At 40.1% G+C, this 23,497-nt stretch overlaps 1 protein-coding gene across 50 annotated transcripts in view; it reads left to right on the top strand.

Moving 5' to 3' along the window:
• Positions 1-23,497, top strand: part of TTN (titin) — a 283,766-nt gene that overhangs the window by 102,249 nt on the left and 158,020 nt on the right. For 48 of the 50 annotated variants that reach the window (XM_044426908.1, XM_044426892.1, XM_044426914.1 and 45 more), the window contains 34 exons: positions 29-307; positions 405-692; positions 839-1,117; positions 1,235-1,513; positions 1,615-1,893; positions 2,366-2,653; positions 2,799-3,086; positions 5,031-5,312; positions 5,550-5,828; positions 5,923-6,204; positions 6,303-6,581; positions 7,078-7,365; positions 7,515-7,793; positions 7,883-8,161; positions 8,271-8,549; positions 9,153-9,440; positions 9,664-9,951; positions 10,268-10,558; positions 11,622-11,909; positions 12,745-12,837; positions 12,960-13,245; positions 14,816-14,999; positions 15,972-16,061; positions 16,173-16,440; positions 16,536-16,796; positions 17,361-17,570; positions 17,662-17,739; positions 17,851-17,877; positions 18,924-18,971; positions 19,075-19,131; positions 19,241-19,318; positions 20,322-20,564; positions 21,232-21,324; positions 23,222-23,299. In XM_044426908.1, coding sequence (XP_044282843.1) covers positions 29-307; positions 405-692; positions 839-1,117; positions 1,235-1,513; positions 1,615-1,893; positions 2,366-2,653; positions 2,799-3,086; positions 5,031-5,312; positions 5,550-5,828; positions 5,923-6,204; positions 6,303-6,581; positions 7,078-7,365; positions 7,515-7,793; positions 7,883-8,161; positions 8,271-8,549; positions 9,153-9,440; positions 9,664-9,951; positions 10,268-10,558; positions 11,622-11,909; positions 12,745-12,837; positions 12,960-13,245; positions 14,816-14,999; positions 15,972-16,061; positions 16,173-16,440; positions 16,536-16,796; positions 17,361-17,570; positions 17,662-17,739; positions 17,851-17,877; positions 18,924-18,971; positions 19,075-19,131; positions 19,241-19,318; positions 20,322-20,564; positions 21,232-21,324; positions 23,222-23,299 — 7,476 coding nt within the window. The remainder of the gene's footprint in view (positions 1-28; positions 308-404; positions 693-838; positions 1,118-1,234; positions 1,514-1,614; positions 1,894-2,365; positions 2,654-2,798; positions 3,087-5,030; positions 5,313-5,549; positions 5,829-5,922; positions 6,205-6,302; positions 6,582-7,077; positions 7,366-7,514; positions 7,794-7,882; positions 8,162-8,270; positions 8,550-9,152; positions 9,441-9,663; positions 9,952-10,267; positions 10,559-11,621; positions 11,910-12,744; positions 12,838-12,959; positions 13,246-14,815; positions 15,000-15,971; positions 16,062-16,172; positions 16,441-16,535; positions 16,797-17,360; positions 17,571-17,661; positions 17,740-17,850; positions 17,878-18,923; positions 18,972-19,074; positions 19,132-19,240; positions 19,319-20,321; positions 20,565-21,231; positions 21,325-23,221; positions 23,300-23,497) is intronic. The other 2 variants (XM_044426907.1, XM_044426904.1) reach the window with 2 other exon arrangements.

Genomic DNA, 23,497 nt, shown 5'->3' with positions numbered 1-23,497 from the left:
TGTGGATTTTTGTTTCCCCTCATTTCAGAACCGGCTGTGATTTTAGAGAAGCCTGAGCCAATGATAGTTACGGCTGGCAATGCTTTTACTTTGGAGTGCACTGTGGGTGGGACCCCAGAGCTAATTACCAAGTGGTTTAAGGACGGAAGAGAACTCACCAACAGCCGCAAGCATCAGATTACCTTTTCCAACAAAGTAGCGACGCTTAAGGTTCTTTCCGCAGGCATGGAGGATAGGGGACTGTACACATTCGAAGTGCAAAACGAAGTGGGGAAAAGCAGCTGTACCTCCTCGGTGGATGTTTCAGGTTGGCTTGGGAATCTTTTTTCTTCATTACCCTCTTCTTTCCCATGACTGTATCAGTGTCCTCTTAAAACTTGGCTTTTTAACCTTTCTCTGCACAGATCACCTTGTACCTCCTTCTTTTACAAGAAGATTAAAAGAAACGTTTGGTGTGCTGGGCTCTTCTGCCGTTCTGGAGTGCAAACTTGCTGGTTCACCACCTATTTCAGTGACTTGGTTTTATGGAGGAAATGAGATTTTCAGTGGGGACAAATATGAAATCGCCTTTTCAGACAATGTGTGTGCTTTGAAAGTGAATGCTCTGGACTCGTCTGATACAGGGCCCTACACCTGTGCTGCCGCAAATGTAGCTGGCTCTGATGAATGCAGTGCCTTTTTAACAGTGCAAGGTTAGTAAAGGCTAGTCAAGCCACTGTACAGAAATTGTCGTTCGTACTCTCTGTTCCTCTTGCTCTCTGGGCATCTTATTTAATAATTTCAACTACCTAGCATGTCTGCTGACATTCTAAATCTCTCTTTGTGTGTGCAAATCCAGAACCTCCCTCTTTTGCAAAGACACCTGATCCATTGGAGGTTTTACCTGGAATGAGTATCACATTCAGGAGTCTGATAAGGGGAACTCCTCCATTCAAAGTGAACTGGTTCAAGGGAAGTCGCGAACTTGTGCCTGGGAGAACGTGCAACATCACCTTGACAGATTCAACTGCAGAGCTGGAATTGTTTGAAGTAGGACCACTGCAGACTGGAGATTACACCTGCCTTGCTACTAACGATGCTGGCAGTGCCTCTTGTACCACACATCTTTTTGTGAAAGGTTTGTCAAAATGCTACCCGCATATGATATTATGCACACATGGTGTATGTGTGCACACATGTGCATATATGGTCCAGTTTTTGGTCTGACTTTTTTTTCCGTATGCCTTTAATTTAGAGCCAGCTGTATTTGTGAAGAAACTCAGTGATTTCAGTGTAGAGCATGGCAAATCCATTATACTAGAAAGCACGTTCAGCGGAACTCCTGCACTAACAGTTACATGGAAGAAGAATGGTGTAAAACTCACACAGTCTGCAAGATGTAGCATAACAACAACAGAAAAATCAGGCATACTGGAAATTCTTAACTGTACCCAAGAAGATGAAGGGGAATATGTGTGTGAAGTGGCAAATGATGCTGGGGAAGATGTATGTCATGCCCTGGTATCAATCTTAGGTGTGTTACTCTCTAAAATTGCTTTGCTGTTCTTCCATTCATTGCCATCATGTGCCATGATTAGATTGACCAGGTATTAACTGTGATCATTTCTGCTTCAGAACCACCTCATTTTGTTGAACACTTGGAGCATGTGGAGGTGACGATTGGAGAGCCAGTATGTTTACAATGCCAAGTAGCTGGAACACCCGAAATCAAAGTGTCATGGTACAAAGGAGATACCAAACTAAGATCTACACAGGCTTATAAAATGCACTTCAAGAACAATGTGGCTTCACTTGCTTTCAACCAGGTGGAGAATGCCGATATTGGTGAATATGTCTGCAAAGCAGAAAACAGCGTTGGGTTTGCTACTTCAACAGCCGTGCTGTCTATCAAAGGTGATGGCTGCTTTGTCAAGAATCAATTCTGATCATTTAAGCACTATATGTAATATATTAAAAGAAACATCTCCTTGTAAGAGAACTTTTTTACCTCTCCAACCTGGCATGCACACAAGCAACATGAATGTTAGGAAGATTGCAAGGTCTCTGAATGCTTTCCATAATGTTCTGAGCGACATTCCCTTTCTCTCCATGCTTGGGAAATTAGTTGTTCTGAGGGTACATCAATCAGAAAAGGAGGGGTGAATCTGGAAACATGCACAGATGCCTTATTGTCTTTAATGTCCTATTTCTGTCTGTGCCCATGCATGTGCGTATGTGTAAGGATGGGGAAAAAGCAGGTGCCAGTGGATCCCTTTTGTGGTTCTCAGATGTGGTTGCAGTATCCCTAGTGCATCAGGGCCAAAATGTTCTTTTCAGTCTCATAGACTAAATTGTTACGTGTTTCAAATGCAATTTATTTTTGCAGACCGTAAACTTCCTCCTTCATTTACAAGAAAGCTGAAAGATGTTCAGGAGACAGTTGGCTCTCCAGTTGCTTTTGACTGCCGTATCGTTGGCTCTGAACCAATTCAAGTGTCTTGGTATAAGGATCGTGTGTTGTTAAAAGATAACGATAACATTCAAACAACATTCTTAAACAACATAGCAACTCTTCAGATCTTGCAAACTGACATGTCTCACTGCGGACAATACATGTGCTCAGCTCACAATGCCCTTGGAAAAGCTTCTTCTAGTGCCAAGCTCCAGCTCACAGGTTTGTAGACTACTAATTCCAAAACTGATTCTGTGTTAACGGAGATAACAAGATGAATGATATCACAGAGGTCTGGCAGCATATGAACATTTTGAAGGGAAGACAGCAACATGAGTTCTGTTATCTCTTTTTCCTCCTTTTATAGAACACCTGAAGCCCCCATTCTTCGATGTAAAGCCCATGTCTCTTGATGTGGCTCTTGGGGAAAGTGGTTCTTTCAAGTGTCACGTCACAGGATCAATGCCGATGAAAGTCAGCTGGGCAAAAGATATCCGAGAGATTCGCCCTGGTGGCAATTACAAGATCACGCTGGTAGAAAATACAGCCACCCTGACTGTTCTTAAAGTAGGCAAAGGTGATGCTGGGTTCTACACATGTTATGCAAGCAACAGTGCTGGAAAGGATTCTTGTACTGCTCAGCTGGGATTCAAAGGTAATGTAGGAAAAGTTCTTCTGCCCATGTATAATGCAAACAACTTTTGAAGATGTTTTGAAGAAGACTATTCTAGTCTTCAAAGCAGGCAAAGGTGGATGGCATTCTTGATTTAGAATAACAGATTATTTTTAAAAACTCTTACTGATGTTTTGCCTTGAAGTTTGTGTGTGTGTGTGAGTGCAGGCGTGCGTGAAATGAAATGAAATGAAATACCACCCTGGACTTGTATTTATCGTTTACAAGACTGTCTAAAATTAGCAACATATGCAAATAATTTTGCCCATAGACAGGCTGAATGTAAATTCCCCTTTTAATATGCAATACTTGAGCATAGAATCATGATTTTACTTAAGCATAATGTTGGGGGATTTTCCATTCTATGGAAATGTTGTTCAGCTGTGGTAGGTTCATGGTAAGAAAGACACTTGGCATTTCTATAACTTTAAGAGATGATTGCAGAAAAGTACAGGGAGAGAGTCTAATATCCCTGGAAGAGCCATTATATTCTTAGCATTGTTTGTGAGGCAGCCGTTCAGTACATGAAATTATTCCCAGAATGCTAATGCAAATCTGGGAAAGCATCATTCCTGAATGTTTTCTAGTATGCATCTATAAAAATATCAAACTGCTGTGAGAGAGAGAGCTGACAAGCCTAAATTTAGAATACTGGGTTAAGCTGGAAGGAGGTGCTATGAGCCCCAGTATAAGGAGAAGGGAGAACATATTCCCTCTCTCTGTCCTGTTTTCAGCCCCCTTTGTACCGGCAAATTCTTGGACTTTCTTAGTCACTTTCTGTAACAGGTTTTGTATCACATTATTTTTTGCTCTCCCAGGCATAAGTTCTTGTAGCTCTAAGCCTAGAATGGAGAAAAAGTCTGCCTGTCATTGGTGCTACCCTGCGGGTACAGCACCAATGATGGCTGCTGTTCCTGGCTGTATTCCTGAAATCTAAAGGAAGAAGGGAGGAAGTACAGATGAAAAGGAACCTTTTTTGCTGGGGCTGTGGGCAATAATGAAAACTTTCCTTACCAGTTTCTTCCCTGTTTTCTGGCAAGTGTAGGAAAAACATTGTGGGGGAGGGAGCATGGAATGTGGAATATGGGAAGGAGGAGACTCGGGCAAGTAGATTAGGGAATGGATTAGGAGCCCCTGAGTTTTTATTTTCAAGGTTGTATTTGTCTATTACTTCTCCATATCATGAATTATGGAGGGCAATCTATTTCCCAAATCAGCATATGCTGAGGTTAAAATGCCAGGCGTATCCACAGTCCAGCTGGGCTCCTTCTGGCAGTGAGGAAATGAAAGAGAACCACTGCTCTTTCACATTGCTTCCCAGCCCCATGTCTGGCATGTTCAAGACCTGGGACAACTTCAGGTCCCATGTATCCAAGACCATCCCAGATTTGCCCATGCCATGCTCCTGATTCACCCCCTTTTCACCTCTCCCAACACCAGAGGCCCCATATCAGGAATGTGAGGGGTGCAGAACTTTTCTCAGATGCTGGGAGGAGAGATCTGAGGTAGGGCTCTTTGTCTCCAGTCTTGCAGGGAAAGATTTGATATTCTGTATTGTCCACGGGTCACCCTTTCAGGAGCTATAGATTGCCACCTTAATGTAACCAGTGATTCAAGTATTCTGTGTAAGGGAGCTTGCTTTCTTTCCCTTTTTCCGTTTTTTGTCATAGTGGTATGAATTACAGAAATGGCTAGTGGAATGCATGTTCATAGTGTTAGACCAAAGTACTTTTGAGGCAGATATAGTTTCAATGGTTCTTGGATGTTCCACAGCTTGACTTGTGAAGAGTAAACTAGTCCTCTGGGATTGACGATAATCACTTTGCTAGTACATTTCTAACACAGATGATTCAGATCCCTGAAATCTAATGTAGCCAATCTTACTGAAACATTTCTATAAGCATTTTCCTTTCTTTTTTTCATTAGAGCCACCAAGGTTTACCAAGAAGTTAGACTCCTCTAGAGTTGTGAAAGAACACGATTCAACTAGATATGAATGCAAGATAGGTGGTTCTCCAGAAATTAACATTGTGTGGTACAAGGGTGAAACTCAGATCCATCCTAGTAACAAATATAGCATGTCCTTCGTTGATTCTGTGGCTGTCCTTGAAATGCACAACCTGAGTGTTGAAGACAGTGGAGACTACACCTGTGAAGCCCAAAATACAGCGGGTAGTGCCAACAGCAGCACTTCACTGAAAGTGAAAGGTCAGAACCTGCTCTTCCTTTGTTTTCATCATTCTTCCTGATGTGGAAGGTTGCTAAGGATAGTTTCTTTCTGTACATAAGTCAATGCTAGTGCCCATGAAAGGTCAATATTAGGCCAATATCCTTCAAATATTTATGCTTCCCCATCTTGCTGCAATTTTACGTTCTTAAATATCATACTCTTTCTAATGTTGATCCTTCACATTTAACAGAACTCACACTTCCCCTCTTTTATAGCTCCTCCTGTTTTCCGCAAGAAACCCCGACCAGTAGAAGCTCTGAAAGGTTTTGATGTTCATCTTGAATGTGAACTTCAAGGCACTCCTCCCTTCCAAATTTCATGGTATAAAGACAAGAGGGAAATCAGAACTAGCAAGAAGTACAAAATCTTGTCTGAGAATTACCTCACTAGTATTCACATTCTCAACGTTGATGCTGCAGACGTTGGTGAATATCACTGCAAGGCAGTCAATGATGTGGGAAGTGATGCTTGTGTTTGCTCTGTGATGCTGAAAGGTTTGTAAAAATCTTCTCATGATAATCTTTTCCCCAGCTTTCTTACATTTTTCATCTTTACTCTCCTGTTCACCATTCACATATTTTCCTTCAGCACCTCCAAGGTTTGTGAAGAAACTTCATGATATCACTGCAGTGGTTGGGGAGCCAGCTGAACTACAAGCTACAGTAGAAGGTTCTGAGCCAATCTCTGTTGTTTGGCTGAAAGATAAAGGTGAAATCATCAGAGAAAGTGACAATCTCTGGATGTCATATTCAGATAAAGTAGCCGTTCTTCAGGTTGTAAATGCAGAGCCAACCAACTCTGGAAAATATACCTGTCAGATTAAAAATGATGCTGGAAGTCAGGAGTGTTTTGCAACCTTGTCTGTCCTAGGTTGGTATCTTACAACAAGAAGTATCTGCATAAAAAGTATCTTCACATATTCCACAATCTGATTTACAAATGTGATTATGATTTGCATCTCTTTCCAGAGCCCGCAACCATTGTAGAAAAACCAGGACCAATGGCAGTCACGGCTGGAGATTCTTGCACCTTGGAGTGTACAGTAACTGGAACTCCAGAGCTGACTGCTCGGTGGTTCAAGGATGGACATGAGCTCTCTTCTGACCACAAATACAAAATCACTTTCTTCAACAAAGTGTCTGGGCTTAAGATTCTGAATGCAGGATTACAAGATAGTGGCGAATATACATTTGAGGTGAAAAACAGTGTTGGTCAAAGCAGCTGCACAGCCTCAGTACAGGTTTCAGGTTAGTTTGCTAACTTGCAGCCTTAAATTCTGCATCTACATATAGGATGTGTTTGGAACTGTCCTCAGCCATACTGGTTGGTATGATATTAGGAATTCATGTGCCATATCATTTTAAATAATTTAGAAAATTTACTCACTGATGAATGATAATGGGTCAGTCCTATAAATGGATCTACACTTATAAGCTTGCGTTTGAGTTTAACTGTTGTACACTGCCCAGAGAGCTTCAGCTATCAGGCAGTGCTGCACATGAATGAATGAATGAATGAATGAATGAATGAATGCAGTATCACTGCTTCAACTGTAATGACACAGAATTTGAATGGGATGCACATGACTTCCTAAAATGAAAACAGAACATATTCTTGTTTACATTTCCGACTTCAAATTTGATCTGCTAGAATGTAATACAAAAGCATTCAAAGCCTATTAATTAAAAAACTTACCGGTGATGGCATGCTGTAATGGTTTTATCTTTGCTTTGTGATCCACAGATCTCATTATACCACCTTCATTCACAAAAACACTGAAGGACACCCATGGTCTCTTGGGTTCAACTGGTGTACTTGAGTGCAAAGTAATTGGGTCACCTCCTATCTCTGTTTCTTGGTTCCGTGACGGATATGAGCTCACTAGCGGAGAAAAGTATCAAGCAACCCTTACTGATAACACTTGTTGTCTGAGAGTGAATGATCTGCAAGAGTCAGATATTGGAAATTATACTTGCATAGCAGCGAACGTAGCTGGATCAGATGAATGTGAAGCATATTTCATAGTTAGAGGTAAATGCTGAAACTAATGAAGAAAATAGGAACAGGATACAATTATTGTTTTGAATCTACATTCTTTATACTCTTTGTTTCTGCTGTAAAACTAGCTGTCTGCTTTTTCATCACAATGATATTAAATGTATCTCTTTATGTCTGTCTAGAGCCCCCATCTTTTGTGAAGAAACCTGAACCGTTGCAAGTTTTATCTGGGTCAAATATAACATTCACAAGTATCATTAAAGGAACCCCTCCATATGATATAAAATGGTTTAGGGGTAGTGTTGAACTAGTCCCAGGACACAGATGTAACATCTCTCTGGAAGAATCAGTAGCAGAACTAGAACTGTTTGATGTTCACCCGGTCCAAAGTGGAGACTATACTTGCATTGTTAGTAATGAAGCTGGCAAAATCTCTTGCACAACTCATCTCTTCATAAAAGGTTTGTAATTTTTCTGTGCTGCAGCTTCTTATGGTTAAATTGGAATACTACCACAAAATCTTACATATTTGTTTATATAATTTTAACAGAACCAGCCAAATTTGTGAAGAAACTGAATGACTTCAGTGTTGAAAAAGGAAAATCATTAATCATGGAATGCACATACACTGGTACTCCTCCAATTGCAGTATCTTGGAAGAAAAATGGCATCAATATATCTCATTCAGAAAAACATAGTATTACCACTACAGAAACATCTGCCATACTGGAGGTCTTTAGTAGCAAAATAGATGATGCTGGACTATATTCTTGCCATATAGAAAATGACTCGGGACAAGACAATTCTCAGGCTACAGTCTCAATATTAGGTTTGTAATATCGACTTGAAAAGTGATTTAAACAAAAACAAAAACTTTTCTGAAGTGCGTATGGTGCTCTGACTGGCCCTGTAACTAAGTCTGTGTGTTTATTCTTTAGAACCACCTTATTTTGTCAGAGAACTGGAACCTGTCCAGGTTACCGTTGGTGATTCTGCATCCCTACAGTGCCAAATTGCTGGAACACAAGAAATCATTGTATCATGGTACAAAGGTGACACAAAACTAAGAGCAACTGCTACCTCGAAGATGCACTTTAAAAATCAAGTTGCAACTCTAGTATTCAACCAAGTGGATAGCAATGATAGTGGGGAGTATATCTGCAAAGCAGAAAACAGTGTTGGAGAAGCTGTTTCTTCAGCGCTACTCTCTGTTCAAGGTGACTATTACAATATGCTTTGGAAAGCTTCCAAGATTACTTGTGAAAATGCATCATGTTTCAGAAAAAGAAAGCCACTCTTACTTGGGAAATGTCCATGTGGTTAACAATCAACACAGAATTTTTACGGCCTCAAATCAAGCAAACTGAGATACTTTTCCATATATGCCATACAACTGGGTAGAATTTCTCTAGTCCCACCTGTAGGAATCCATCATTCTTTCTGCTCTTACTAATAGTGAATGATAAGATGTTAATTAAATTTTAAAAATAAATCCCCCATTCTTCATCATCTACTATGTATAGTTGGAAAAGACATTACCCTCAATTCAGCTGTACTTCAGACAAGCTGCTAGTGTCTAACTTAAATTCCAATGATTCCAGTGGTACACTTTAGCTGGTCTGGGGTCATCCATACCGGCAAATAGAACACTGGCCTAGATAGGCCTTTGGCCTAATTCAGCACAATTGGTCTTAAATTCTTATTTTTTTAAACCTCATTTTTTAAATCTCTTTGGAGAGTCTTATGTGGGGGATGCATTCAACAACAACAAAATGATTGTATTAATAACCCTTCCTTGTACAATATTTGTTTCCTTGCAGAGCGTAAACTTCCTCCTTCCTTTTCACGAAAATTAAGAGATATTCATGAAACTGTTGGATTACCAATTACATTTGATTGTGGCATTACTGGTTCTGAACCTATTGAAGTAACTTGGTATAAAGATGGTGCTCAGATCAGGGATGGCTATAATGTGCAAACCTCATATTTAAATAATGTTGCGACTCTACAGATCTTACAAACTGACATGAGTCTTTCTGGACAATATACTTGCACAGCCTCCAATGCTATTGGAACAGCTTCTTCTAGTGCCAGACTCATCCTTACAGGTTTGTCAGCCATAATCTCTCTCCCTCTCCCCCACCCCCCTTTCTCTGATAAAATTGTTTGTCTTTTGTGTCACATCTCCACTTATATCCAATCCTATATCAATTACACAAATGTACTTTGAGTTAGACCTTATCCTTTATTTTGTTGCTTTTTTGACAATATAATTATTATGCATTAGGGTATATGAAGTTACTCATGACTTCTATTTCTTCCAAACTGTAGAAGGGAAGACTCCTCCATTCTTTGACATCCCAATTACACCTGTTGATGCAGTTGTTGGTGATGGTGCTGACTTTGAATGCCACATTTCCGGAACACGTCCTATTAAGGTTACTTGGTCAAAGGATAACCGAGAATTACGAACTGGAGGGAACTACCAGATCAGTTATATAGAAAATATAGCCCATTTAACCATTCTGAGAGTTGACAAAGGAGACTCTGGAAAATATTCATGTCATGCTAGCAATGAAGTTGGAAGGGAGTCTTGCACAGCTCAACTTAATATTAAAGGTACTGGATGTTTCATTTATAGAATGAGAACTGGATTCCATGATATCAAAAGAACTTCACATTGGCTTCTATTTAAAGAACTGAGCAGAATCTTGCTTGTGCAAAGGGGATCTTGTTTGTCCCTTATAAACTTGCTATAAAGCCACTCCTATGACCCAAAGTATCCTCAAAATAGGTAAAGAGTTATGCTACCCCCTACCCATTGCCTAAATGAAAGCCGAAGTATCATTTCAACACATTTGTTTAAAACATCATTCTTGGTATTGCATTTTAAAGTTCCTTTTTAGATGTTGAGAATTGTCTTCCTTGTTGACAGAACGATTGAATCCACCTACTTTCACCAAAAAGCTGTCGGAAACTGTAGAAGAAACAGAAGGGAATTCATTTAAAATTGAGGGCCGTGTTTCTGGTTCTCAGCCTCTGACTGTTGCCTGGTACAAGAATAACCAGGAGATTTACGAAAGCCATAATTGTGAACTGTCATTCCAAAACAACGTAATCCTTCTGCTCATTAAAAATGCAGGACAAGCTGATGCAGGTCTATATACCTGCAAAGTGTCCAATGAAGCTGGCAGTGTCCTGTGTACTTCTTCTGTGGTTATTAAAGGTTAGTTCATTTCCTTGTTGACCTCTTCATAGTGCTAACTTTTCTTCATAAGTTCTGTTTTCCACTATGCCTAATTGCCATTAGATAAAAATGGCAATGGATTTTGATAAGGAAATTCAGTCGTACCCTATTTATATCTAGCAGGCATCAATTTGCAGTTCTGATAATATATAATGGAAAATTCTACCTAAACTGTTTGTGATTAGACATTTCCGTTATTTAAATGTTCAGTTGTTAACTAACATCTTTAGTGAAATAATTCTCTGCATGTCTGAAGATGCCAGAACACTGATTAGCACTGCAAAAAGGCATCTCCCAGATGCTTTTCTTACTGCATGTAGCTTCAGGCAGGATGCAGCAGTGCAGGGTAGGGGGTGGATTTCAACTGTTTTTAAAATCCTTTATTGATCTTGCACAATGCTTATTTTTATTTTGTTGGAATGTATTCCTTTCATTCTTTTAAATATATGCAGAATAATGTTGGCCATTAATGCAAAATATTTGAAAATATGTTCTGCAAGTCAATTGACTGAGGGTGGCTTCCAATGTTAAAATGTGTTGCATGCTTTCCAGTGCTTGTGTATGCTCGATGAGACAATGAATATGTAAAGTGTATGCTTTTTCTTACACAGAATTCCTATCCATGTCATATATATTCTAATGTTTGAAACAGACTTTGTTTTATGAAATAATGCTTTAAATGTGTAGCTATCTTGCATAATGACTGAAATGAGGTATTGCACAGTTGATACTTTCAAACTTTCAAAAGCTGTCTCTTGGTGCATGTACATAGGTATGCACACAAGCAAAAGAATAGCTGTATATACTAGTTTAAAAGCATACAGATTTTTATACCTCTTTTCTGACAGACTACGGGGGTTCTCCTCTTTTGTATGTAAGCGGTTTTTTTCTGTATAAACACTGACCTGCAGAAAATGGAATGCTTTCATCAGCATACATTGCTTTTTCTTACCTGGATCTCTATCTTGTTGCTGAAAACAACTTGTTACTTAACTATTTTTCTTCTCTTATTTTCTTAATTTTATCTTGGGATGACATTCAGAACCCAAAAAGCCGCCAGTATTTGATCAACTTCTTAAACCAGTGACAACAGATGAAGGTAGCATCTTGCAACTTAGTTGCCATGTCCGGGGATCACAGCCAATTAGAATCCAGTGGCTAAAAGCTGGAAGAGAACTAAGATCATCTGATAAATGCAGTTTGAGCTTTGCTAATGGAATTGCCCTTTTGGAAATCCAGGCAGTCACTAAAACAGATTCTGGCGAGTATGTGTGCAAAGCTTCAAATGTGGCTGGAAGCGATTCTTGCAAATCAAAAGTGACAGTTAAAGGTAAAGTGAAACTGAATATTGATCTAATGTAAATAGGAACTCAAAATGGCAGCATTCAGCACCTCCCAGTTATGGTAACCAGAGGTGGCTTCATTCATAACTTACGAATATCAAATAAAGTAGGTTTTCCAGGAGTCTGGTGGCAATGACTCAGTTCTTTGGTAGTGAAATGTGCTTTTTCCTTTCCCTTCTCCTAACCTATGACTATGTGCTCTGCCCAAGTTATTTCATGCAAACTAGTATGTTTATTATAAAGCGATGTCCAAGGGTCTTCATCACTCCACATGCTACCTTTTCATGAAGAGTTTGCAAGAGAATTAACATAGGAGGGCAAACTCCTGTTGCTCCACCACTAGCTTAGGCTCTCCTAAAGGCAAGTGCACCTCATGGCCATGGATTCAGAGGACAGATTCTCCTATGGATCCTTGACCCAGTGAGCAACTGGGTCAAACAGGCAGTTGCGACATACCATTCTATGACTAAATATCTACATGCATCATGGCATGGTGCTGTGGCCTGAGGACACCCCACCTCCAAGCATTTGCCTCATTACTTCATCAATAGTAGTGCACCCTTTTTATTGCCATGTACAGTGAAATAATTTAAAACAAATCCAATACATAAGCTTGGCGATATTTGCAACAGTTTTAGTCAGTGTTGTTATGTATTTATTTAGTATATTTAGTCAACACCTTTAAATGGATTCTCTTGGGTTTCTGCAATTCATATTTTAAAACATATGTGGCATATGTCTTTGATATATGACTGATGGTTACCTCATTTGAGCACATTTATTTCCTGCTCTTCAACTTCGTTTCTTCACATTGCTTTCCAGAAAAAGCAGTAGCTGCACCAGCAGCTAAGAAAGCCCCAGCCGATGAAAATCTTTACTTCGTTTCAGAGCCTCAAAGTATCACCATTATTGAAAGTAAGCCTAGCTTCAAAGCAAACACATCACGTTTCATATGTGTTACATTTGATAAGTTGGCTACTGTTTTCCTGCAATCTATGACATATATTTTCTTTACTGCTTTTCTCTCCCCGCATCAGAGAGCGTAGCAACATTTATTGCTAAAGTTGGTGGAGATCCAATTCCCAATGTGAAATGGATGAAAGGAAAATGGAGGCAGCTCAACCAAGGAGGTCGTATTACTATTCAGCAAAGAGGGGATGAAGCCAAGTTGGAAATCAAAGATGCAACAAAAACTGATTCTGGCCAGTACCGATGCGTGGCTTCCAACATTCACGGTGAAATTGAAAGCAGTGCCAACCTACAGGTTGAGGAAAGGAAGAAACAAGAAGTAATTGAAGGAGACCTTAGAGCAAAACTAAAGAAGTAAGTACTGGAATGCAGTTTGAATCAGCAGCTTATTTTAAGCATAAGTATCTAAACTGAAAATACGAATATAAAAAAAGCTACCTTGCAGGAGGCAGCCTCAGTTTGGATCAAACAGCAACCCACTGGGGCTAGTCCTCCATGTTACGTTGTCATGTTCTATGAACCAGGTGGTATGAGTTGTATGTAACAGCGTCCTTCCACCGGCAAAGTGGACACACACGTCAGAGTGAATCGCTCTTCTCACTGTGTTGTTGCAGGCAGGCAAAGGGAAGTGGAGCACTGCATGAGTGAGCATCTACTTGTGTGAGACTGTAGCATTTCATTGGATAAATGAAATGTAGCATTTCAGAATGTAGTTTTGATTCATTTGAAAGCACAACCTTATTCTAGAGAGCCAGTGTGGTGTACTGGTAAGAATGCGGGACTAGGAAACAAACGGTCTTGGTTCTAGTCCCCGCTCAGTCATGGAGCTCAATGGGCCAGGCACGAATAGTCAGCCCAGCCTATCTCACGGGGTTCTTGTTGTAAGGATAAGATTGAGAGGAAGAAGAGAATGATGTAAGCTGCCTGGAGTTCCTTGGAAGGAAAAAAGGCAGGATATAAATAAATAAATATTCTCTCCAAGGCTGACAATAAGAATCAGCACTTTATAGATAAACTTGGGATATATGAAATATTTCACTGTCTAGGAGAAACCCAATATGAATCCTTTGAACATGTGATTTTAAAATACAATTAGCAAGGGGCATTATCAAAATGTTCTCCTTTAACGGACAGAGAATCATTATACTTGTCAGAATAGAATGTATTGGTGTCCATGGAAAATACCTAATTTATTTGTTTATTTTAAAATTTTGTATACTGTCCCATCACTGACGTCTTGGAATGGTTCACATAGAGAGATGAAATTGGTGTAAAAAGCTCACACATGTGCACATTTAGAAGTTGTCTCATCACATTGGACTGAGATAAATGGCACTTATTCCTGTGCATATGACTATAGCTTCCTGCTTAACCCTTCCTTTTTCAATCCTATGCCTTCCTACTGAGGAATCTGCCCCATTTAACTCAGTAGATTGGATCCAGAGAAGTGCTAAGTGGACTTCTGTTGGCACTGGAGAAAGCGGGTGCAGAGGCCATGTTTTCTGTTCCTATTTCCCCCACAGCTCTCTGTGCCTCCTGAGAAGCTGCTCCGGGGGGCCATGAGACCCACTAGAGCAGTCCAAGAGGCTATGCAGAGGCCATAAGGGGAAAGGAGGTATCAACAAGATGGCCTCACCCGCCCCCGCCCCCCGGTACCGCTACCTCCAGCAGAGAGCCACTGTCACATCCCTGTGCCTTCCATGAACAGAAGGAGCACATCTATTTGCAGAATGGCCAGTCTGGATTCAGCCCTGTAGGACTTACTTCTGAGTAGATATGCTGTAAGGGTCCTTTAACATGCCTGTGTTATCAAGATGGGAATACACAGAATCTTGCACACAGATGACAACATTAGTACACTGGCACCATTGCTAGCACACTGTTGGTACCTATTTGGTAATCAAATAACTTGGCTATTTTGTAGAACTCCAACTAAAAAGAAGGAAGAGGAGGAAGAAAAGGCCATTGATATCATGGAACTTCTCAAAAATGTAGATCCTAAAGAATATGAGAAATATGCTCGTATGTATGGAATTACAGATTTCCGAGGTCTTCTCCAAGCCTTTGAGTTACTAAAACAAGGCCAAGAAGAAGAAACCCATAGACTGGTAAATAACCATATCTACATTACCTACAAAGTAGAGTTTTGAATGCATTGCGATAGAAGTATATTTCAAATGTGCGCAGTATTTCAGATGCACAATGACTGTGCATTAATGTTTGTGTGTGTGTGTGTGTGTGTGTGTATTCTACTTTGGGCTTACTTACTGAGCATGATCTCCTGTGGCTTTCTTGTCAATAATTAATGGTAATCCCTCTGACCTCAAGAGAGGGCAAAAATTCCCTCCCCATATTCCTGAGGGTCGGTCATCCCCTAGGAATGTAGGGAAGTCGTTTTGTTTGTTTGATGGGGAAGTGAATTTCCTAAAGTCTTCAAGAAAGGGCTGCTTACCTGATTTAGAAGATGAAGTGGCTGAAAGGGGATCTTTTCTCACTATGTTGAGAAAAGCCTTGTTGTGGCTATTCATACAACAACCGTGGCAAGTCTTTGTGGTCTACAGCCTGCAACTGCACATGGGGGGAGGGGGGAAGGACCTTCTCTTTGTCACCTTATTTCAGGTAAGCAACCCCCCTTTAGAAAACAGAGAACCTCATCCCATTCCTCCCTCAGTCCTGGAGGCAGATTTTTACCTCCTCGGCACCATGCAAAAAGAAAACTGAACTGAATGTTCCATTTATATTTTCTGGCCTATATCAGATCTTGCAGTTCTGGAACCTTTTTGTACTGCTAGGAAAACTCTGCTAAAAGTTATTTCTTCAAAGGATATAAATCATAGCTCCTCATTTGAAATGCATATATTAAGAATAGGGACAACAAGAAATAGTTTTCTAATTCTGACTCCTTTTACTGGCCCACCCATTACCTTAATTTTGAGAATTCAGAAATGTTATAACTGAGCTGTTTTGCATGTAAGCCAAGTAAGATCTGCATTAAGTGCATATAACTGTCTGAGGCTATTACAGTGTTTTAGCAAAACAGATAAATATATGAATGTTTTATTTTTCCTTTGTTTTAACAGGAGATTGAAGTGTCAGAGAGATCTAGACGGGAAGAACAAGAGTTTGATGAGCTTGTATCATTTATTCAGCAAAGACTTACACAAACAGAGGTAGTTAATGTCAATATTCCTAAAATGAATATTATCTATTGAAATCATTATTAACTAGGACAGTCCATGCGCTTAAACAGAGATTCAAAGATATGAAAAAATGTTTTTCAGCCCGTTACTCTGATCAGAGACATTGAAGATCAGACTGTAATAACAGATGAGGATGCTGTCTTTGAATGTGAAATTAAGATAAACTATCCAGAAATCAAACTGTCCTGGTACAAAGGCACTGTAAAACTGGACTCTAACAAGAAGTATGAAATAAGAATTGAAGGCGATCGACACATCCTTAGAATCAGGAATTGCCAGCTTGGAGATCAGGGAAACTACAGGGTGGTATGCGGACCTCATATTGCCAGTGCTAAACTTACTGTGATTGGTAAGTGCAGAGCTTTAATTTTAAGCCAGCTTATAGTTTGGTACAGCCTTTCCTCGGTGTTTTATAAAATGTGCCCTTCTTTAACCTGCTAATAGAACCTGCAATTGAGCGACACCTGCGAGATACTGCACTCAAGGAAGGCTTTACATGCTCTTTGGTTTGTCAGTTCTCTATTCCGAATGCAAAATCCCAATGGTTCAGAGATGGAAAGCCCCTTAAAATAGGAGGCAGATATTCAACTGAAGTCTCAGAGAAGGTGCACAGGCTCATTATTAAGGATGTAAGAACAGAAGATCAGGGACGCTACACCTGCCGCTTTGACCATCTAGAAACATCAGCTGACCTAACAATTGAAGGTTTGTAAAAAGATGCAAAATAACAAGCAGCTTTGGGTAAAGCCTTGGAAAATAAGGCAAAAAAACAAAGGAAGAACTATGCTTTGAACGGCTATGAACTGCTATGCATCTCATTTCCTGAGATGTCAATTAGTTCTTATCATACTTGGTTGCCTGCCATTTTCTCTTCTTGTTCTTTCAACATTCTTATAACTGAAACTTCTCCATGCTGAGAGGTATTTTTATTCCCTTCTTTCATTTTGCATTCTTTTTATGCTAATAGTAATTATTTCACTATGATCAAGACATTTCTCTTTATCAGCTTGTCCCCATGGCTTTTCTTAGTTTTGAGACAACAAAGCACTGTACCAACTACCTGATGCGTCAGTCGGCTCAGTATATACCAGTTTGCTCTTATGGAATGCTAAATGCTTTTTTCTTTGATTTTTTTTTAATGTGACTTCCTTTTGTGCATGTATTTGGGAGAGCAAAGTCATGCATGTACACAAAACTTTTTATAAGTGAAACACAAATGGATGGCAGAAAGGAATAATTGCTATGTTTTATTATTTGTTTCAAAACTAGCTGAACCGATTCAGTTTACCAAGACCATTCAGAATATAGTGGTGAGCGAATACCAGTCTGCAACCTTTGAGTGTGAGGTATCTTTTGATGATGCAGTCGTCACATGGTATAAAGAGAAAACTGAACTCAGAGAGAGTCAAAAGTACAGCTTTAGAACAGAGGGCCGTTGCCATTATATGACTATCCATAATGTTACAGCAGATGATGAAGGTAATTATGTAGAATTTTCCTCTCTTTCTTGTTCAATTTTTATGCAACTGCCAGAAATGACAGAACATTAAATTACATTTTGATTTCTCAGGGGTATATTCTGTAATTGCACGCCTTGAGCCAAGGGGTGAAGCAAGAAGCACTGCTGAACTTTACCTGACTACTAAAGGTAAATAAATGCTACCATTGCTTTTAAAATGGGAGAAGATGGGAAAACTGAAACAATATATACTGGAAGTCAGAATAATTCCCATTGTAAATTGTATTTCTTCTCTTGCAGAGATTAAACTAGAAGTAAAGCCTCCAGGTAAAGAAAAATTGATGCTATTTGGATCATGTTTTATTTTTGCATTCAAAATACCTATGCATGTTCCTAAAGGACTGCAGCTTTTCCAGATCTGTAATATATTCCCTTCTACCAACACTGCCTTAGGTTTGGGTGGATGTTATTTCAGACATTCCCCTGACCTTCACAAATGGCTTTGTGAATAGTGTGGAGGGGCAGCTGAACACACACTGATGGGGGCATGAAAGCCAGCTGGAGGGTTTGGGGATCTCTTCCTTAATACTACCATGGGATGCATAGACTGTCTGTTCTTACAGGTTCTAAACAATGCAACTACAGTCTTTCTTTAGGAAGGAGTTTTTCAAAGGAGGAAACAATTTGCAAGGTTTCCCCATCAAACCTGCCAACTGAAAGCCTTTCTATAGCTTTCTGTAATATTAAGGGCAAACCCAAATGAGAAGCTAATATTTATTATTACGCCCATAATGATGATCATTATTATGCTCAGTAGTATTTTCTAGAGTAACACTAACCACAGGGTTAGTGTGCCGGATCACACAAAGGAAACCGTATGTAGTGCAAGTGAGATGATCTCTTGGGGAGGTTTCCATGAACCCTCATATCCCCGTGTAGACTGCATTAGCTGTTTCAAATCCATTTGTCCATGGGAATTAACTTATTGAGATAGGTGGTTGGTTATTTTGTATACTTCCTGCTAGGTGAAGCTCTCTGGGCAGTTGTATGGCAAATGGCACCTGCGGCAAACTGCTGCGGCATAAAGCATTCTTGTTTAGGGTACCAGCCAGCCATGCCCTCCTTTGGCATATTCCATGTCAAGCCACTGTACTGTCAGACTGTACTGCATGCTCACTGGGCCTGTCCTGTCCTAAGTAAACCTCCCGAGGGCTTTTTTTCCAAAGATTTTTTTTAAATACTTCTGTAAATCTTGAAGCTGCTATTCTTACTTTCTGGGTTATGTCATTTTGGCTGCATAAGAACATACTGCTAGTGCATTGAATACAGCTAGCTCAAGATGCTCACTCTTTACCTTGTCTGTGCTTTTCCAGATATCCCAGATGCTAGAGTTTCAGTTCCAGTTGAAGTTCCAGCTGAAAGTAAGATTTATATTAAAAGTTCTGCTGTTAAGATTGGCAAGTAATTTTAGAATGCTGTGCCAGTTTAATGGATTTTAATGAAAATATTCTGTATATTTCTAAGGTATTCCTGCTCTTCCTATCTTACTTCCAATGCCAGAAGAAAAGAAAAAGGGAAAAGGTATTTTAGCATTGCCATCCAGAAGACAGTTATCACAAAGCTTTCTGTATGCTTTCACCTGCCAGTTTCCTTTAGGTGCTGAATGAGTTTTTTTTTTTTTCTTTTTAAGTGGTTAAAAAGACAATTGTGAAGAAGGTCTCCAAAAAGGAAGTTCCAAAAGCTCCAGAAGAAGTTGCACCTCCTAAAGGTATCAACAGATAACTTATTCCGGCATTGTAGTGCTGAATTTTTAAGAAAAATTGATGTATTTTAAAGCAAAAATGGCACACTGCTTTTTACACTTCAAGTATGTTCCTCTGATCCTAAAGATGTTAGGACATATCACATCTTATGACAGAACATAACATGAGAAAGGTTTTTCTAGGTTTGAACTGTCCTGTGTACATTTTGTAAATATGACTGGATGCCCTACCATTTTGATATTAGAAGTGATTCAGTTTCAACTTTAGGCCTGTGGATTTTTGTAGCTGAATTGGAAAGAACAACACATATTTAGCAAGATTCATTTCCAAGATGTGTTTCCTTTTGCGTATAACACTGTTAATGTCCTATACAAAGCTTGTTCTACAAACCTGTAACTCAACATCCATTGTATTGCACTGCTGTCAATGAGACCATGTGCAATGAAATTCTAGAGCTACAGCATGGTGATAAATCAAGTTGCTGATCCTATAAATCTTGCAGAAGTGATAAAGAAGCCAGAACTGTCGCCTTCTGCCTAACTCCAGTGCAGGAAAGTATTCTAACAGGATCAAATCTACAGAGGAGTAAGACATTAAAGAGTGAATATGTAATTCTTTTTTTCCCCTTCATTACTCATGCAAAAGTCAATCTGAGGGTCTCCTTCCTGGCTTATCCTGAGAAAATTAATTTGATTTTTTTTTCAACACTCATTTTCTGGACTTATTGAAAATGAGGCAGTGTGCCGGTTGCAGGTTGACTAAAATGCCTACTAAGATACATTAGCCATTTATTTTTTAAAAACATCTTAATAAAAACAGGGATTGCACATTTTTTCACTGACAAATACTTTCAGTTATTTCATCTATCCACAAGTGAGCAATAATAAAAACATCTGCTATCCACATTGCTGTGTCTTTAAGAAACAAGATCAAAAACTGTTTCAATCACATGCATAAGACATGTTCTGAACAGTCCAAACACTCATGCAACTCTTGCTTTTATTAAAGTCCCTGCCAAGAAGCCTGAAGAAGTCAAAGTTGTCACTGTGGCTAAGAAGGAGGAAGCTGTTCATGAGGAAGAGGAAGAAATCTATGAGGTTCACAAAGAAGCATATGAAGAATGGGAAGAATATTATCCAGAGAAGCATGAATATTATGAAAGAATGGAAGGTTATGAGGAAGGAGAAGAGGAATGGGATTATGGAGAAAGAGAAATTTCCTATGAGGAAAAACAAGTTTATCACGAAGAAGGTAGATTTCATTTTTAACACAATATTACCCTTACTGACCTTTCAGGGGAGGGTCTTCACAGCTGTTCCTCTTTCTGCAAAGGTTTTTTTTTTTTTGTCCCTTGCTATCAGTCAATTGAAAGACTTAGGGTGAATGTTTAGCTATTCTAATTTCTGTCCATTCCGCTTCAGGGCTTCATTACACGAGGTATTTATTGTGCACTCATGATCTCTAATGCAGAAAAGTTAGTAGGAGCTTTTCATGATGTCATCATCCTCCAGGGCCTGTCCCATGTTTTGCAAGCTTTTGCATGACATTTTTCAGAGTGAGGAAAGTAAGCTACTAAAACCCCAACTGGAATAAAAGCCTTGTGAAGTGTTACAAATCTACTGTATTGCAGCTATACTATAGATCCAATTTGTAGTTGGTTAACAGAATATGCAAAAGGACAGAGAAATATAACTCCAGCAGGAAAAAAAAGAAAACTGGCTATGGACATATTTTGATGGAGCCTCAGTTAAGCTGTGAGTTAACCTTCTTGTTGAGAAAGCTTAAGGTGATACTAGATCATGTAGTAACAAAACAAGTAAACAAAAACTCTAAGAAAACAGCCAGAAGTAATACGTGTACTCTGTGGCCAATCAGCGTTGGCAAATGATCCCTCATACCAATGTTGTGCATGTTACAGTGGTTCAGATTCCAAGAAGGCCAGAGCCTGAGCGAAAACCACCAGAGATTAAAGCCAAGAAGGAAGCAAAGAAAGAAGTTATTGTGCAAAAAGGTATTAGCTCTAGACTCTTAGTATCAAAACATTTTCTGTTGTACAGTGTCTGATTTCAAATTCTTACACTCACTGTCTTAGAATGCATGTTTACAAATACCGTATTTTTCGCTCTATAAAACGCACCTGACCATAAGGCGCACCTAGTTTTTAGAGGAGGAAAACAAGAAAAAAATATTCTGAATCAAATGGTTTACTAAACTATTTAATAAACTATAACAGAATACAGTAATACTGTATTTCAACCTTGTAAAGTGAACAGCAGTCAACAGTGGCATTAAGAACCATCATCACTGTCATTAACAAAAGAGAGACTTTAAAGTTCGAGTACTCTTCTAGTTTTCATTGAACCCATAGAACTCATCATCACTAGAGTCAGCCTTTATGAAGCTCTGTTGCTCACAATCACTGACATCACTTTCTTAGTCAGTAGTGGAATTATTGAAGGAATCCACAATCTACAGCAGTTATACAAGAGCTGCTGCAGACAATTCAATAACAAACCTAAAAAAGCCAGTAATGTCCACGCTGCCCTACTGGTAAATAATAGAAAAAAACTTCTGACAAAAAATGAGATATTGTATGGTAAATCAAACACACAGCAGACTAAGTAACCTTTGAAGAATAAACTTCATACACGAAGGTAATGCTGTTCAAATATCCACTGACCCTAAAAAAAATGTTTCTGATCAAATAACAGATAACTGATCCATGGAAAGCTTCCTGATAATCACAGGCACATTCCCCATCACTTCCCCACGGGCTTCATTAAAAGATGGGTTGCCATTTGAAAACACACACCAACCTGTGATTAACAGCTCTCATCTGTGCTGGAGGAGGGGGGCGGAGCAGGGCACGCCAAGCACATGCCGGCCAGGTGGTGCCACGTGGTACAGCCAGGCCGGCAGCGTGCCAGCAGTGGTCTTCCAGGCGGCACAGCGGCAGCAGGTCTTCCCGGGCGGTGGAGGTGAGCAGTTCCCGGGCAGTGGGAGTGAGCAGTCCGTCTCTCCATTCAGCTGGTGGGTTAAAGCCCGCGGCTCCTCCTCCTCCGCATCGCTCCCCCTGAGCAGCACGGCTCTCACCTGCACCGGAGTGGGGGGCGGAGCAGGGTGCACCGAGTGCTTGCCGGCCAGGTGGTGCCACATGGTGCAGGCGGGCCGGCAGCGTGCCAGGCGTCAGGCACACACACACATTCACTCTATAAGACGCACAGACATTTCCCCTTACTTTTGAGGGGGAAAAAAGTGCGTCTTATAGAGCGAAAAATACGGTAAGTTTAGTTTCAGACATTAAAGGGACACCAGAGTGCCCTTTTAGGTAAGGTAGGTCACCCCCTCAAAAAAAAAAAAAGTTTCCCTATTCTAAGTCTCAAAATTTGCTAGTTAGAGAAATGACATGTATACAGGAGGGCAGCAAGAAGAAGGCATTAGCAACCTCTCGTAGGCTGGGTTCCTACGAGTGGTGCAAGTGGATGGGAGGCTTTAAACTCCGCTTGCCTCCAAAACATTGAATTGAAGGTGAGGGGGATGAAGGGCTGCAATTAAAAGTTAGCCTTTTGCCACTGTCCCCCATGGGTGAGGGGAAGCACTCTTGCATAGGAGAAGGTATATGTGAACCTGCAGCCTACCTGGAGATGCTGGGGATCACAGCTAGGACTTTCTGCAGGCAGAGTGGATGCTGTGCCTCTGAGCCAGAGCTCCACCAATGGAAGAGAAGGAGCATGGACTGATGCAGAGAGGTAGATTGTCAGAAAGCCCAGGGAGCAGAAAGTCACTTCTAAAATAAAAAACTCAGCATGGTTTAAAAATCATTTCCATGACATGCAATTCAGCCCAGTAATGTGTGTGTTAAAGTAGCCCGTTCCAAATTAATGGGAAGCATCTTAAATTCCCTGTAGTTATTCGAAAACCTGTAACTGAAGAGATTGAAAAGACATCTCAGAGGCTCGAGGAAGAACACCTTAAACGGACCAGAGGTATTGCTAAACAAAATGTAAACTTTATGTGCCTAAGAGTGAATTATTCTACAGATCTATTCCCCTCCGGTGAGCACCAGTGCAGTGCAGTGCAGTGCAGTGGTCAGCATGCTGGACCAGTACTCAGGAGAACAGGGTTCGAGCCCCTGCTTGGGTCAGTCATACATGATGTCTTGGCCTCCTTGGATTGCACAGCAG

Source organism: Varanus komodoensis, unplaced genomic scaffold, assembly GCF_004798865.1.
Source record: "Varanus komodoensis strain SLA01 unplaced genomic scaffold, ASM479886v1 scaffold18_1, whole genome shotgun sequence".
NCBI classification, from domain to species: domain Eukaryota; kingdom Metazoa; phylum Chordata; class Lepidosauria; order Squamata; family Varanidae; genus Varanus; species Varanus komodoensis.
This window is presented reverse-complemented; position numbering and strand designations above follow the sequence as displayed.